At 44.7% G+C, this 18,182-nt stretch overlaps 1 protein-coding gene across 3 annotated transcripts in view; it reads left to right on the top strand.

The window, feature by feature from the left end:
• Window positions 1-16,892, top strand: part of LOC115109055 (nexilin) — a 32,201-nt gene extending 15,309 nt beyond the window's left edge. For 2 of the 3 annotated variants that reach the window (XM_029633618.2, XM_029633617.2), the window contains exons 7-13: window positions 134-310; window positions 6,767-6,955; window positions 7,166-7,357; window positions 14,044-14,241; window positions 14,592-14,813; window positions 14,896-15,087; window positions 15,248-15,971. In XM_029633618.2, the coding sequence (XP_029489478.2) occupies window positions 134-310; window positions 6,767-6,955; window positions 7,166-7,357; window positions 14,044-14,241; window positions 14,592-14,813; window positions 14,896-15,087; window positions 15,248-15,631 (1,554 nt within the window). In that variant the 3' untranslated portion in view covers window positions 15,632-15,971. The other variant, XM_029633620.2, reaches the window with a different exon arrangement.
• Window positions 16,893-18,182: the final 1,290 nt, after the last annotated feature.

The following is an 18,182-nucleotide window of genomic DNA, read 5'->3' on the forward strand; positions in this document are numbered from 1 at the left end:
AGTCTAGGTGTAGATTGAGCATAGGTGTTACTAGGAAAATCTAATATTTCATGAAAGCTATTATATTCTGTCTGTGTCAATACTTCATGTGGATATCATGGTCTCTGATGTAGACTGATTGTGTCAATACCAGGATGAGGACGAGGAACAGCCCACAGAGAAGGAGCAGGTGACTCCTGGGAAGCTAAAAATGACGTTTGAGGAGGCTGAGAAGGAGAGGCAGGAATGCCTGAGAAAGCAGGCAGAGAGGGAGGCTAAACGACGTCTGCAGGACGAGAAGAAAGCCTTTGAGGAGGCCAAGCTGGAAATGGTGACTGATCTTATTCACTTATTAGCACATCACATTTCAATGTCCTGTTCTTTCCTTGTGAGAGCTGAGATACAGTATTTCAGTGCTAGATCAACCTTGGAGGTAAATTAGCAGTGGCATTCCGTGTCAACCCTGCACATTCCCTTCGCAAACCCTTCCATTCAGTGCTTTCCTCTTGTGCTTTTGAAGTTGACTTGTGCTGTCTTTGATAATACTTTTAAAAAAATGATCTGTCAGAGATTGAATGTTGTGGTGTAATGGAAACTCAGCAAAAAAAGAAACGTCACCACTAGGCTACGCTGCTGCCCCATATATTTTTTCCGTCAAGGTCGAATCCAAGAGGTCATAGCAGTTCAGACGTATTTGTCTTTGTGTTGTCGTGTCCCGTGTCTATATATGTCTTTCCTTCATATATATTTCGTATATATTGTTTATATTTTTAACCTCGATTTCAACATACTCTCCTGCAACCCGTCTCACCCAATGTGGTATGGATCTGCTATTTTCTATACTTTAGAACCGGAGCCCCCAACAGAAGCTAGCCAGCTAACTAGCTATTAGCTAGTATTCAGTTAGCCACTGCTAGTGGTCATCAGCTAACCTTAGCCCTGTCAACTCCTGCCAGTCTGCACAGCGCGATTCAACCCAGAGCATACTGGACTGCTTTTTCTCCACATCTTCGGATTCCTATCGCAAGCTCTGATCCTTTTGACCTGGATCATTGCAGCTAACTAGCTGCTATCTGAGTGGCTACCCCTGGCTAACGTCTCTGTCCCGAAGCAATCACCAGTTAGCCTGGAACCAGCCTTGTGCTAGACCCATCTCCCTGCAAGCTGAAGAGGTCCTTCAGCCACTCCTTGGGCTACAATACCTATTTTGCCAATTAGCCTGGGCCCCTTTTACTGCTGACACGGAGCCCCGCCGATCCATCACAACTGGTCTACCGACATAATCCGCTCGATGGGGTTTCAACAGGCTACTCCATCGAGACGTCCCCTGAAGGCCCATCCGCTAGCCTGCTAGCCGCGGCCCGCTAGCTATCTAGAGCATATCAGACTGTTAGCTGAAGAGGTCCATCAGCCACTCCTTGGGCTACAATACCTATTTTGCCATTTGGCCTGGACCCTTTTACTGCCTACACGAAGCCCTGCCGATCCATCATGGCTAGTCTGCCGACGTAACCGTCCGAGGGGGCTACAACAGACTCTTCCGTCGTGACGTCCCCCTAAGGCCCTTCTGCTAGCCTGCTAGCCCCGGCCCGCTAGCTGTCTGAATCGCCGTGTCTCCAGCTCACCTAGCTACCCACTGGTCCCTATGATCACTCGGCTATGCATGCCACTCCCTAATGTCAATATGCCTTGTCCATTTCTGTTTTAGTTGGTGATCATTGTCTTATTTCACTGTAGAGCCTCCAGCTCTGCTCAATATGCCTTAGCTAGCCCTTTTGTTTCACCTCCCACACGTGCGGTGACCTCACCTGGTTTAAATGATGTCTCTAGAGGCAAAACCTCTCTCATCGTCACTCAATGCCTAGGTTTACCTCCACTGTATTCATATCCTACCATACCCTTGTCTGTACATTGTGCCTTGAATCTATTCTTCCTCGCCCAGATACCTGCTCCTTTTACTCTCTATCCGAACGCACTAGACGGCCAGTTCTTATAGCCTTTAGCCGTACCCTTATCCTACTCCTTCTCTGTTTATCTGGTAACGTAGAGGATAATCCGGGCCTTGCAGCACCTAGTTCCACTCCCATTCACCAGGCGCTCTCATTTGTTGACTTCTGTAATCGTAAAAGCCTTTGTTTCATGCATGTCAACATTAGAAGCCTCCTCCCTAAGTTTGTTTTATTCACTGCTTTAGCACACTCTGCCAAATGGGATGTCCTAGCCGTGTCTGAATCCTGGCTTAGGAAGGCCTCCAAAAATCCTGACATTTCCATCCCTGACTATAACATTTTACGACATGCTAGAACTGCCAAAGGGGGCTGAGTTGCAATCTACTGCAGAGATAGCCTGCAGAGTTCTGTCATACTATCCAGGTCTGTGCCCAAACAATTCAAGCTTCTACTTCTAAAAATCCACCTTTCCAGAAACAAGTCTCTCACCGTTGCCGCTTGTTATAGACCACCTTCTGCCCCCAGCTGTGCCCTGGGCACCATATGTGAATTGATTGCCCCCCATCTATCTTCAGAGCTCGTACTGTTAGGTGACCGAAACTGGGACATGATTAACACCACGGCCATCCTACAATCTAAGCTAGATGTCCACAATCTCACACAAATTACTTCAGCGAGCAGGCCTTTCTAACCGATCTGGCCCGGGTATCCTGGATGGATATTGACCTCAATTCGTCAGTAGAGGATGCCTGGTTATTCTTTAAAACTGATTTCCTCACCATCTTAAATAAGCATGCCCCATTCAAAAAAAATTGAACCAGGAACACATATAGCCCTTGGTTCACTCCAGACCTGACTGACCTTGACCAGCACAAAAACATTCTGTAGCATACTGCATTAGCATCGAATAGCCCCCGCGATATGCAACTTTTCAGGGAAGTTAGGAACAAATATACACAGGCAGTTAGAAAAGCAAAGGCTAGTTTTTTTAAAGAGAACATTGCATCCTGTAGCACAAACTCCAAAAAGTTCTGGGACATTGTAAAGTCCAAGGAGAATAAGAGCACCTCCTCCCAGCTGCCCACTGTACTGAGGCTAGGAAACATTGTCACCACCGATAAATCCACTATAATTGACCATTTCAATAAGCATTTTTCTACGGCTGACCATGCTTTCCACCTGGCTACCCCTACCCCGGTCAACAGTCCTGCACACCCCACAGCAACTTTCCCAAGCCTCCCCCATTTCACCTTCACCCAAATCCAGATAGCTGATGTTCTGAAAGAGTTGCAAAATCTGGACCCCTACAAATGAGCTAGGCTAGACAATCTGGACCCTCTCTTTCTAAAATGATCCAATGCAATTGTTGCAACCCCTATTACTAGCCTGTTCAACCTCTCTTTCGTATCATCTGAGACTGATTGGAAAGCTGCTACGGTCTAGAGCCAAACTGTTACAGACCTATATCTATCCTACCCTGCCTTTATAAGGTCTTCGAAAGTTAACAAACAGATCACGACCATGTTGAATCCCACCGTACCTTCTCCGCTATGCAATCTGGTTTCCGAGCTGGTCATGGGTGCACCTCAGCCATGCTCAAGGTCCTAAACGATATCACAACTGCCATCGATAAAAGACAATACTGTGCAGCCGTATTCATCGACCTGGCCAAGGCTTCGACTGTCAATCACCACATTCTTATCGGCAGACTCATCACCCTTGGTTTCTCAAATGACTGCCTCGTCTGGTTCACCAACTACTTTTCAAACAGAGTTCAGTGTGTCAAATCAGAGGGCCTGTTGTCTGGACCTCTGGCAGTCTCTATGGGGGTGCCACAGGGTTCATTTCTCGGACCAACTCTTTTCTCTGTATACATCAATGACGTCGCTCTTGCTGCTGGCGAGTCCCTGATCCACCTCTACGCAGACGACACCATTCTGTATTTCTGGACCTTCTTTTGACACTGTGTTAACTAACCTCCAGACGAGCTTCAATGCAAGTAAAACTAAATACATGCTCTTCAACCGATCGCTGCCCGCCTGCAGGCAAGCTGCCCGCCTGCTGGCAAGCTCAATGCTGTGTTTTACAGGGAAGATATCCTCCTCCCTCATGTGGTACCCTTCCTGCTGGCTCATCCTGACATGACCCTCCAGCATGACAATGCCACCAGCCATACTGCTCGTTCTGTGCATGATTTCCTGCAAGACAGGAATGTCAGTGTTCTGCCATGTCCAGTAAAGAGCCCGGATCTCAATCCAATTGAGCACGTCTGGGACCTGTTGGATCGGAGGGTGAGGGCTAGGGCCATTCCCCCCAGAAATGTCTGGGAACTTGCAGGTGCCTTGGTGGAAGAGTGGGGTAACATCTCACAGCAAGAACTGGCAAATCTGGTGCAGTCCATGAGGAGGAGATGCACTGCAGTAATTAATGCAGTTGGTGGCCACACCAGAAACTGACTGTTACTTTTGATTTTGACCCCCACTTTGTTCAGGGACACATTATTCAATTTCTGTTAGTCACATGTCTGTGGAACTTGTTCAGTTCATGTCTCAGTTGTAGAATCTTGTTATGTTCATACAAATACTTACACATATTAAGTTTGCTGAAAATTAACCCAGATGACAGTGAGAGGATGAGTTTAGTTATAGGAATGTAGTTATTCAGGTTAAAATAGTATAATAAGCATTGCATACAGTCCTTTAATTAAAACAATCCATCACAAGTCCCCTTTCTGAAAAGTATACTGTAACTACACACATCTGTCAGAACTTTCATAATGTGTATAGTATAGTTGTCACGTTCGTTGGAATAATGGTCGGACCAAGGCGCAGCGTATGTAGAGTTCCACATATTTATTAAAGAAAGTGAAACTTAGCAAAGACAAAAAAAAAAAAAACAACAATCAACTGACAACGAACCGTGACTACCGAGATGCTACATGCAATAACTCAAAACATAAACAATTTCCCATAACCTACAGGTGGAAAAAATGCTACTTAAGTATGATCCCCAATTAGAGACAACGATAGCCAGCTGCCTCTAATTGGGAATCATACCAAAACCCCAACATAGAAAAAACAACCTAGAACCCCACATAGAAAATATAAACCAGACTAACCCACCAGTCACGCCCTGACCTACTCCACCATAGAAAATAAAGGCTCTCTATGGTCAGGATGTGACAATAGTTCTAAAGGTTATTTAGTCAACTCCTTCATTAGGTGTTCTGAATCTCCTTTGGGGATTGAACCTGTGTTGTAATTGTGGTTGTTGTTGTTGTTGTTATTGTGGTGGTTGTGGTTGTGGTTGTTTTTATGGCTGTGTTCTAACCACCTGAGCTATCCAGTGCTTTGCAAAAGTATTCTTCCCCCTTGGCGTTTTTCCTATTTTTTGCATTATAACCTGTAATTTAAATGGATTTTTATTTTTATATCATGTAATGGACATACACAAAATAGTCCAAATTGGTGAAGTGAAATTTAAAAAAGAACTGGTTTTAAAAAAATTTATAAAAAATTTAAACAAAAAGTGGTTCGTGCATATGTATTCACCCCTTTGCTTTGAAACCCCTAAATAAGATCTGGTCCAACCAATTACCTTTGGAAGTCACATAATTAGTTAAATAAAGTCCACCTGTATGCAATCTAAGTGTCACATGATTTGTCACATGATCTCAGTATATATACACCTGTTCTGAAAGGCAACACCACTAAGTAAGGGGCACCACCATGCGGCACCATGAAGACCAAGGAGTTCTCCAAACAGGTCAGGGACAAAGTTGTGGAGAAGTACAGATCAGGAGCACCATTAAATCCATTGTAAAACAATTGAAAGAATATGGCACCACAACAAATCTGCCAAGAGAGGGCCGCTCACCAAAACTCACGGACCAGGCAAGGAGGGCATTAATCAGAGAGGCAAAAAGAGATCAAAGATAACCCAGAAGGAGCTGCAAAGCTCGACAGTGGAGACTCCCCAAACATATGGAAGAAGGTACTCTGGTCAGATGAGACTAAAATTGAGCTTTTTGACCATCAAGGAAAATGCTATGTCTGGCGCAAACCCAACACCTCTCATCACCCTGAGAACACCATCTCTGCAGTGAAGCATGGTGGTGGCAGCATCATGCTGTGGGGATGTTTTTCATCGGCAGTGACTGGGAAACTGGTCAGATTTGAAGGAATGATGGATGGTGCTAAATACAGGGAAATTCTTTAGGGAAACCTGCTTGTTTTCCAGAGATTTAAGCTGGGACGGAGGTTCACCTTCCAGCAGGACAATGACCCTAAGCATACTGCTAAAGCAACACTTGAGTGGTTTAAGGGGAAACATTTAAATGTCTTGGAATGGCCTAGTCAAAGCCCAGACCTCAATCCAATTGAGAATCTGTGGTATGACTTAAAGATTGCTGTACTCCAGCAGAACCCATCCAACTTGAAGGAGCTCGAGCAGTTTTGCCTTGAAGAATGGGCAAATATCCCAGTGGCTAGATTTGCCAAGCTTATAGAGACATAACCCTAGAGACTTGCAGCTGTAATTGCTGCAAAATGTGGCTCTACAAAGTATTGACTTTGGGGGTGTGAATAGTTATGCATGTTCAAGTTTTCTGTTTTTTTTGTCTTATTTCTTGTTTGTTTCACAAAAAAAAAAAATTGCATCTTCAAAGTGGTAGGAATGTTGTGTAAATCAAATGATACAAACCTAAAAAATATATATTTTAATTCCAGGTTGTAAGGCAACAAAATAGGAAAAATGCCAAAGGGTTGAATACTTTCGCAAGCCACTGTATTTCCCTAGCCTTGGGCCTGGTGTGACTTTGGAACTCTATGTACTTGCAGGGAGAAGATGAGGAGGACTCACAAGGAGCTCAAGGCGAGAGAGACGTCATCCAGCCTGGTAAACTGAGGTTGAGCTTCGAGGAGCTTGAGAAACAGAGGGTAGAGAATGAACGCAAAGCAGCAGAGGTTGAATACAAGAGACGAATGGAAGAGGAGAGGAAGGCTTTCGCCGAGGCCAGGAAAAGCATGGTGAGTGAGTGTGATGTGATGGTCACTTCGCCTTGCCCCATATCTGTTTGGGCTGTCTTGCCAGCTCCTATGCCAAACGTCCAGCACAAACAGATCTGGGACCATCAATATAATCACTGTCTTTACAGCTCCTTTTTTATGTTTAATATTGTGAGCCCCGAGATGTCAGACACTAGTTTGAGCTCTCTTGTCGTTGTCCTCCTTCTCCAGATAGTGGATGACGATGACGAGGTGTTGATGGCCATGCTGAACCTGGAGGGCAGCAAGCCAGGGAAGCTGTGTGTCAGCTTCGAGGACAAGGAGCGTCAGAGGAGAGAGGTGGAGGAGAAGAAAGCAGAGGAGGAGGCCAAGAGGAGGCTGGAGGAGGAGAAGAGGCTCTTCGCAGAAGCCCGCAAGAATATGGTAGGACTGGGTAACATAACCATAGAGATCCTACAATTTACTAGTGGAATTTGGTATCCTAGCAACATGACAAAAAAATCTGCCATCTTGGTCAGGAAAACGTTAATTTTAGAAGTGGATCAAATATGGTATAACTATCATATAAAACAATACATTTGTGAATTATAGGATCTCTATGAACATACAGTGCCTTGCGAAAGTATTCGGCCCCCTTGAACTTTGCGACCTTTTGCCACATTTCAGGCTTCAAACATAAAGATATAAAACTGTATTTTTTTGTGAAGAATCAACAACAAGTGGGACACAATCATGAAGTGGAACGACATTTATTGGATATTTCAAACTTTTTTAACAAATCAAAAACTGAAAAATTGGGCGTGCAAAATTATTCAGGCCCTTTACTTTCAGTGCAGCAAACTCTCTCAAGAAGTTCAATGAGGATCTCTGAATGATCCAATGTTGACCTAAATGACTAATGATGATAAATACAATCCACCTGTGTGTAATCAAGTCTCCGTATAAATGCACCTGCACTGTGATAGTCTCAGAGGTCCGTTAAAAGCGCAGAGAGCATCATGAAGAACAAGGAACACACCAGGCAGGTCCGAGATACTGTTGTGAAGAAGTTTAAAGCCGGATTTGGATACAAAAAGATTTCCCAAGCTTTAAACATCCCAAGGAGCACTGTGCAAGCGATAATATTGAAATGGAAGGAGTATCAGACGACTGCAAATCTACCAAGACCTGGCCGTCCCTCTAAACTTTCAGCTCATACAAGGAGAAGACTGATCAGAGATGCAGCCAAGAGGCCCATGATCACTCTGGATGAACTGCAGAGATCTACAGCTGAGGTGGGAGACTCTGTCCATAGGACAACAATCAGTCAAATCTGGCCTTTATGGAAGAGTGGCAAGAAGAAAGCCATTTCTTAAAGATATCCATAAAAAGTGTCGTTTAAAGTTTGCCACAAGCCACCTGGGAGACACACCAAACATGTGGAAGAAGGTGCTCTGGTCAGATGAAACCAAAATTGAACTTTTTGGCAACAATGCAAAACATTATGTTTGGAGTAAAAGCAACACAGCTCATCACCCTGAACACACCACCCCACCTGTCAAACATGGTGGTGGCAGCATCATGGTTTGGGCCTGCTTTTCTTCAGCAGGGACAGGGAAGATTGTTAAAATTGATGGGAAGATGGATGGAGCCAAATACAGGACCATTCTGGAAGAAAACCTGATGGAGTCTGCAAAAGACCTGAGACTGGGACGGAGATTTGTCTTCCAACAAGACAATGATCCAAAACATAAAGCAAAATCTACAATGGAATGGTTCAAAAATAAACATATCCAGGTGTTAGAATGGCCAAGTCCAGACCTGAATCCAATCGAGAATCTGTGGAAAGAACTGAAAACTGCTGTTCACAAATGCTCTCCATCCAACCTCACTGAGCTCGAGCTGTTTTGCAAGGAGGAATGGGAAAAAATTTCAGTCTCTCGATGTGCAAAACTGATAGAGACATACCCCAAGCGACTTACAGCTGTAATCGCAGCAAAAGGTGGCGCTACAAAGTATTAACTTAAGGGGGCTGAATAATTTTGCACGCCCAATTTTTCAGTTTTTGATTTGTTAAAAAAGTTTGAAATATCCAATAAATGTCGTTCCACTTCATGATTGTGTCCCACTTGTTGTTGATTCTTCACAAAAAAATACAGTTTTATATCTTTATGTTTGAAGCCTGAAATGTGGCAAAAGGTCGCAAAGTTCAAGGGGGCCGAATACTTTCGCAAGGCACTGTACCTCTGCAGGCAGCACCAGCATGTAGCAAATGAAGCCCTGCGCTAACACGTCGACTGAAGTAGGCCAAGTTCAGAAGAAGCATGTAAAAAGATTGAAATTATTTTGATTACTCATCATGAATAGAGCCATAGTGAGTAATGTTTCATGCTGTGTATATGTAGGCTTTATGAAGTGCTTTTGAATACTTCATTATCCTTTCATAAGTTAAGAAGTTATAGTGTTAACATTTGAAGAGTTGTTCTTTTTTTTATTACTGTAATTTATTTTGTGTATCATATTTTTGGGGGGGTGATTTTACCCCCTTTCTATCCCCAATTCCAATTGTGTCTCATCGTTAGCACTCCCCAACGTGCTTGGAAGGTGAAGGTCGAGTTATGCGTCCCCCGAAACATGACCCGCCAAACCGTGCTTCTTAACACCTGCCCTTCTTAACCCGGAAGCCAGCCACACAAATGTGTCGGAGGAAACACTGTTCACTTGATGACCAAGGTCAGCCTGCAGGCACCCGGTTCTCCACAAGGAGTCGCTAGAGTGCGATGAGCCAAGTAAAGCCACCCCGGCCAAACCCTCCCCTAACCCAGACGATGCTGGGTCAATTATGCACCGTCCTATGGGACTCACGATCACGGCCATTTGTGATAGGCTGTATTTAGTATAGGAACTCTATCTATAATTGGACTCTAATTGGACATGGATTAATCATACATGATGATGTAACGTTACTGTTCAAACTCAAATGGTACACTTGCAATTGCTGTTCCTACCTTCAAAATGATCTCCTTAAAGAGCTCCCTGGATCTAGAAAAATCTAAGACTTCATATCGAGATGGAGAAGTAAGATATTTTCACTTTCAAATGACAATTGTATTTGTCCACTGACTAAGAAAAAATAATAGTGATTGCCATGAAATGCTAATACTGTAAGTTCTTACTGTAAATACAAGGTTGTGAATGGGTGGCTCTTTATCATGTGTGTCCTGCTTATTCTGACTCTGATTCTACCTGATTCTACAAGGACAATGAAAGGCTTCTACTGTCACGTTCTGACCTTAGTTCTTTTATTATGTATTTGTTTTAGTATGGTCAGGGCGTGAGTTGGGTGGGTTGTCTATGTTCCTTTTTCTATGTTTTGGGATTTCTGTGTTTGGCCTGGTATGGTTCTCATTCAGAGGCAGCTGTTTATTGTTGTCCCTGATTGAGAACCATATTTAGGTAGCCTGGTTTCACTTTTGAGTTGTGGGTGATTATTTTCCTGTTTAGTGTTTTTTGTCATTCACCTTACGGGACTGTCCGTTGGTCGTTTATTGTTTTGTTCAGTGTTCTATTACTTAGTTAAAAGATATGAACACTTACCACGCTGCGCTTTGGTCCTCATCTTCTTCCACCAACGGCCGTTACAGAATCACCCACCACCAAAGGACCAAGCAGCGTGGTAACAGGCAGCAGCAGCAGTGATCTCAAGACTCCTGGACTTGGGAGGAGATCCTGGACGGCAAAGGACCCTGGGCACAGGCTGGGGAATATCGCCGCCCCAAGGCAGAGCTGGAGGCAGCGAAAGCTGAGAGGCGGGGTATGAGGAGGCAGCACGGCAGCGCGGCTGGAAGCCCGAGAGGCAGCCCCAAAAATGTATTGGGGGGTGGCACACAGGGACTGTGGCGAAGTCAGGTAGTCACCTGCGCCAACTCCCCGTGCTTACCGTGGAGAGAGAGGGACCGGGCAGGCACCGTGTTATGCCGTGAGGTGCACGGTGTCCCCGGTGCGCAGGCATAGCCCGGTGCGTTACAGCGCAACGCCTCGAATCGGCCGGACTAGGTTAGGTATCGAGCCAGGTGCCATGAAGCCGGCTCAGCGCATCTGGTCTCCAGTGCGTCTCCTCGGGCCGGGGTACATGGCACCAGCCTTACGCATGGTGTCCCCGGTTCGCCAGCATAGCCCAGTGCGGGCTATTCCACCTCGCCGCACTGGCCTGGCTACGGGGAGCATTCAACCAGGTAAGGTTGGGCAGGCTCGGTGTTCGAGAGCTCCAGTGCGCCTTCACGGTCCGCTCTATCCTGTGCCACCTCCAAGCACCAGCCCTCCGGTGGCAGGCCCCCACACCAGGCTGTCTCTCCGTGTCCTTCCTACAGGTGCTCCCACCTGCTCAGCACTGTCAGAGTCTTCCTCCTGTCCAGTGCTGCCAGAGTCGCCCGTCTGTCCTGAGCTTCCAGAGTCTCTCCTCTGTCCTGAGCTTCCAGAGTCTCCCGTCTGTCCTGAGCTGCCAGAGTCTCCCATCTGTCCTGAGCTGCCAGAGCCGCCCGTCTGTCCTGAGCTGCCAGAGCCGCCTGTCTGTCCTGAGCTGCCAGAGCCGCCCGTCTGTCAGGAGCTGCCAGAGCCGTCAGTCAGCCAGGAGCTGCCGGAATCGCCCTTCACTCCGGAGCTGCCGGAGTCTCCCGCCTGTCCGGTGCTGCTGGAATCTCCCATCCGTCCGGTGCTGCCGGAATCTCCCGTCCATTCGGGACCCGTGGCTTGGGTCCCCAGTTCGAGGTCGGCGGCGAGGTTCGCCGCGTTAAAGAGGCCACGGAGGTGGGTAAAGAGGTGGAGAAGGACTATGGTGGAGTAGGGTCCACGTCCTGCGCCAGAGCCGCCACCACGGACAGACACCCACCCAGAACCTCCCCTATAGGTTCAGGTTTTGTGGCCGGAGGCCTCACCTTTGGGGGGGGGGGGGGGTACTGTCACGTTCTGACCTTAGTTATTTTATTATGTCTTTGTTTTAGTATGGTCAGGGCGTGAGTTGGGTGGGTTGTCTATGTTCCTTTTTCTATGTTTTGGGATTTCTGTGTTTGGCCTGGTATGGTTCTCAATCAGAGTCAGCTGTTTATCGTTGCCCCTGATTGAGAACCATATTTAGGTAGCCTGGTTTCACTTTTGAGTTGTGGGTGATTATTTTCCTGTTTAGTGTTTTTTGTCATTCACCTTACGGGACTGTTCGTTGGTCGTTTATTGTTTTGTTCAGTGTTCTATTACTTAATTAAAAGATATGAACACTTACCACGCTGCGCTTTGGTCCTCACCTTCTTCCACCAATGACCGTTACATCTACCTTATTATTATAGAATGAGTTAAAGATCTTCATGTCATTCAAAAGCTTTTTACAGGATCATCTGATGAGAACTTCAATGTAATTTGGTTGCAGTAGCTTTTCTGTTCAATTTGATTATGTTGCTTTATCTTTGCTTTTCATCTGGTACTTCATTGTTTGTGTTTCATTGTGGGAGGGTTTAGGTGGTGTGTTCATTTGTTATTGGAAGCTGATATGATGCAATGATCGATTTGGGATTAAAGATTGTGATGTTGGTGCTAGAGGGGATAGATGCTTTTTCTAGTTGTTTGTAAATTATTTTGTACATAATGTTTCTGCCACCGTCTCTTATGACCAAAAAGAGCTTCTGGATATCAGAATAGTGATTATTCACCTCAAACTGGATGAAGATTTTTTATTTAACGAGTCAGATTCAAAGGATTCCGGAACAGGCCCAAATCCCGTCATTCGCAAGAAGAAGAGACGGCGATACAGGGGACACTGATCCGGGTGCCTTGTGAGAATTCGTCGGCAAGTGGGTAACCCGCCTCTACCATCTGTCCTATTGGCCAAAGTGCAATCATTGGACAATAAACTGGATGAGCTCCGTTCGAGACTTTCCTACCAACGGGACATTAAAAACTGTAATATCTTATGTTTCACTGAGACATGGCTGAAATATGTAAAATATACAGTTGGCTGGGGTTTCTAAGCATTGGCAGGACAGAACAGTTATGTTCGGTAAGACGAGGGCTGGGGGTGTGTGTCTATTTGTCAATAACAGCTGGTGCAAGAAATCTAATATTAATGAAGTCTCTAGGTTTTTCTTGCCTGAGGTAGAGTACCTCATGATAAGCTGTAGACCACACTATTTACCAAGAGAGTTTTCATCTATATTTTTTGTAGCTGTCTATTTACCATCACAAACTGATGCTGGCACTAACACCACACCTAATGAGCTGTATAAGATCATAATCAAACAAGAAAATGCTCATCCAGAGGTGGCGCTCACAGTTGCTGGGGACTTTAATACAGAAAAACTTAAAGCAGTTTTACCTAATTTCTACCAGCATGTCACATAAACAACCAGAGGGGGAAAAAACTCTAGACCACCTTTACTCCACACACAGAGACGCATACAAAGCTCTCCATCATCCTCCATTTGGCAAATCTGACCAAAAACTAAAGCAGGAAGTACCAGTGACTCGCTCAATATGGAAGTTGTCAGATGATGTAAATGCTAAGCTACAGGACTGTTTTGCTAGCACAAACTGGAATATGTTCCGGGATTCATCCGATGGCATTGAGGACTAAAAATGGTCAACGACTCCAGCCACCATAGTCATTGACTGTTCTTTCTGCTACCGCACGGCAAGCGGTACCGGAGCAACAAGTCTAGGTCCAAAAGGCTTGTAAACAGCTTCTACCCCCAAACCAGAACACTGCTGAAAAGTTAATCAAATGGCTACCAGGACTATTTGTGCTGACCCCCCCCCCCCCCCCCCCACCTACAGCACATGGACATATTACCTCAATTACCTCGACTAACTTGTACCCCTTCACATTGACTAGGTACCGATATCGCCTGTACATAGCCTCGTTATTGTTAATTTATTGTGTAACTTTTTTATAATTTTTTACTTTAGTTTATTTAGTAAATATTTTCTTAACTCTTATTTTTGTTGGTTAAGGGCTTGTAGTAAGTAAGCATTTCACTGTAAGGTTGTTGTATTTGGTGCATGTGACAAACAAACTTTGATTGGATTCTAATTGGTTTATTGTGAGATTGTCAATGACACCATGCTCTGTGTTTGTGTGCCGGTAGGTGCTAGATGAGGACGAGGACGGAATGTTCAAGAGCGACTCCCAGGAAGCATTGCACCCTGGAAAACTGGAGATGAACTTCGAAGAGCTGCTAAAGCAGAAGGAGGAAGCCGATAGGAGGTGCAAGGTGGCGGCGCGTAAGAAGAAAATGGAGCAGGAGAAACAGGAGTTTGAACAGCTCAGACAAGAGATGGGAGAGGTCAGTCATCAACATGGTATCAGTCTCACAATGCTGTTAAAGACTCATGTGGGAAGTCTCATGGATATTGGCATGGAACTACCAACTGTAGAGATTGATAACAAGATGAGGAGAACCAGGGGCCATATTTATAAAGTACGTCTGGGTAGGAGTGCTGATTTAGGGACAGTTTAGCCTTTTATACCATAATCACAAGATAACATTGACCTGATCCTAGATCAGCACTCTTTCTCTGAGACGCTTGATGCATACAGCCTAATTTCCTATGTGTTGAAATTATTAGGCCTATGCTTCTGTTTTGTCTGTATCCTCAAAACTAACCGTATCACTATATGTGTTTCTCTCCTAAGGATGTGGTGAATGAGAGCTCTGATACAGTAAGTAAGGAGTATGAGGAGCTGAAGAAACTCAAGAGGACCGGCTCCATCCAGGCCAAGAACCTCAAGTCCAAGTTTGAGAAGATCAAGCAGTTGAAAGACGAGGAGGTCCAGAAGAAGATTGAGGATGTGAGAGCAAAGAGAAAGGCTGTAGATGAGGAAATCAAAGAGAGGGAAGAAGAGAGGATCCAGGAGGTATATATTTTAGCATGATCCTTCAGAATCGCGTTGGAACTCCAAACGCGTCGGTCTGTATCATGTTATGCTGTTTTTTCAGGATGATGATGAAGGCAAAAAGGACACAGAGAAAGGGGCTGAGGAGGCTCCGTTCAGACAGAAGGTGGACATGCGCGCACGGTTTGAACAAATGGCCAGAGCCAGAGAAGAGGAGGAGAAGAAGAGGGTGGACGAACAGAAGCTTCAGAGGATGCAGTTCGAACAGCAAGAGATTGACGCCGCTCTCCAAAAAGTAAATCCCTCTTTCATCGGGTTCAATCATCGGGTTTCTCGTTGTTAAACAGTTGAAAACGTCCCTGACTCGCATGACATTCTAAAAACGCATGACAGTTCAGTGGAGGGAGGGTTTCCAAAAATAAAAAATGTGATATCATGTGTCATATCTTTGTCAGAAAAGGGAAGATGAGGAGGAGGAAGAGGGAAGCATCATCAATAGCTCGGCAGCCTATGAGGATGAGGAGGACCACGCCAGGTCGGGGGCTCCGTGGTTTAAGAAGCCCCTGAAGAACCAATCGGTGGTGGATGCCGAGCCAGTGCGGTTCACGGTGAAGATCACCGGGGAGCCCAAGCCGGAGGTGACCTGGTGGTTTGAGGGGGAGATGCTCCAGGACTGTGAAGACTATCAGTACATAGAGAGAGGAGAGACATTCTGCCTCTACCTGCCAGAGACCTTCCCAGAGGACGAGGGAGAGTACATGTGCAAGGCTGTCAACAGCAGAGGCACCGCCGCCAGCACCTGCATCCTAACGATAGAAAGTAAGCATTCTTCCATCTGACTGTCACTACATGTCTGCATGATGCCACTTCCTGATTTGGTTTTCTGATCTTTCTATGATTGGATGGGATCGCATGCTCCTCTTCCTGATCTTCCTATGATTGGTTGGGATCGCATGCTCCTCTTCCTGATCTTCCTATGATTGGATGGGATCGCATGCTCCTCCTCCTGATCTTCCTAAGATTGGATGGGATTGTATGCTCCTCTTTCTGATCTTCCTATGATTGGGTGGGATTGCATGCTCCTCTTCCTGATCTTCCTACGATTGGAAGGGATCGCATGCTCCTCTTCCTCATCGGCTTGGTTCAGTTTCAGCCGTGTGTAATCCCATCTTCTGTTTCTCTCTTACAGCTGATGACTACTGATGCTCTACTTTTTCTGGAACTTTCCCTGTCTCTCTCACTCCTTTTGTAAAACTTCATCCCTCATGGTAGGGCCAAAAAGAGGAGGAAACAGCATTATGCTCTCCATTCCGTCTCGGGATACACACAACATGAAAAGTGCAATATCGTGTTGTTTACGTATTGCTCATCATTCATCAATAAAGCTGCACTCCCTTTCAGTATTACGTTTAGGATGAAATCTGTGCCAAATCACATATTGATCCCCTGAGTGATTGCTGTCACAAATGATGTTCAGATTGATTTTGTGATCATAACATCATATATCAAGGCTGTTCAACTCTGATCCTGGAGGGCTGAAACGCTTCTGGTTTTCATCCTCTCCTTCTAATCAGGGACTAATTCAGACTTGGGACACCAGGTGAGTGCAATTAACTACTAGGTAGAAGCAAAAAACTGAAATGTTTTGGCATTCCAGGACCGGAATTGAATAACACTGTCATAAATCATAACATCTTTGCATCAGGGAAAGTCTCCCTTCAAAGGTAACATTTCAGAAAGTTCCATTTGAGAATATGGTGCAACCCAATTTAAAGCCTAATGAAATACCTGTAAAATAGACACAGCAGTATGCATTGCACAGTTAATTTGCAGAATTGGTTACTAATAAAAGAATGATCTAATTAGGATTTTTGTTTCTTTTCATTTTTAATATTTGAATAATTATCTGAAAGGTTTGGTTGTAATGTACACTTTGATTTTTCATATCCCAAAAGTATTTTTCACATTGAGTTAAAGTACAACTCTACAGGAAATTGATTATATAATTGTCTTGGACACTGTTGTATGGCTTGAAATACAGTATAGTGACATGTTTGTGATATGTTTATTTAAAGTTTTAATAAAAAGTGCTAAATACTAGTCTCTTTGTAACTGTTCTATCATCTTTATAAAACATTAGCTACTGTAACTTAAATGTATGGAGGGGTGTATTTTATTACAATGTAAGACAGTTCGACAGACAGTTGACAATAGACTATTTTCAGCTGCACCTTTTTCATGGTACACACTGTATCTTTTAATTAACATGGATCAACGGCAGGTGTATGTAATATACAGGTAACAGCAAAAAAAAGGAAACACCCATTTAAAGTGTCTTAATAAGGCATTGGGCCACCACAAGGCCCCAGAACAGTGTCCATGCACCTTGGCATGGATTCCAACAGAGTTCCAGTGTTTGGAACTCTGTTGGAGAGATACGACACCATTCTTCCATGAGAAATTCCATCATTTGGTGTTTTGTTGATGGTGATGGAAACGCTGTCTCAGGCGCTGCTCCAGAATCTCCCGTAAGTGTTCATATGTGTTGATGTCTGGTGACTGAGACAGCCATGGCGTATGGTTTACATTGTTTTCATGCTCATCAAGCCATTCAGTGACCACTCATGTCCTGTGGATGGGCATTGTCATCCTTTGAGGGCATAGCCATGGTAGCATTTTTATACATGACCGTAAGCATGACGGGCTGTTAATTGCTGCTCAATTAAGTCAGGAACCACACCTGTGTGGAAGCACATGCTTTCAACATACTTTGTATCCCTCATTTACTCAAGTGATGCCATTATCTTGGCAGTTACCTGTATACGTATATTCCTTGATATAATACAATTTAACCAATGTCCAAATACACTGAGTGTACAAAGCATTAGGAACACCTGCTCTTTTCATGAGATTGACCAGGTGAATCCAGGTGAACGCAATGATCCATTATTGAGGTCACAATTTAAATCCACTTCAATCAGTGTAGATGAAGGGGAGGAGTCAGGTTGAAAATGGAATGTTAGGGCAAGACAAAATATTTATGTGCCTTTGAATGGGGTATGATAGTAGGTGCCAGGCGAACCTGTTTGGTTGTGTCAAGAACTGCAATGCTGCTGGGTTTTTGACACTCAACAGTTTCCTGTGTGTATCAAGAATGGACCACCACTCAAAGGACATCCAGCCAACTTAACATAACTATGGGAAGCATTGGAGTCAACATGGGCCAGCATCCCTGTGGTATGCTGTCAACACCTTGTAGAGACCATGCCCCGACGAATTGATGCTGTTCTGAGGGCAAAAGGGATTGCAACTAATGAAGGTGTTCCTAACATTTTGTACACTCAGTGTATATTAAAACCTATATGTTCATCAGCAACAACTTTTAAATTA

The sequence above is a fragment of the Oncorhynchus nerka genome, linkage group LG25, assembly GCF_034236695.1.
Source record: "Oncorhynchus nerka isolate Pitt River linkage group LG25, Oner_Uvic_2.0, whole genome shotgun sequence".
In the NCBI taxonomy this organism is placed as follows: Eukaryota; Metazoa; Chordata; class Actinopteri; order Salmoniformes; family Salmonidae; genus Oncorhynchus; species Oncorhynchus nerka.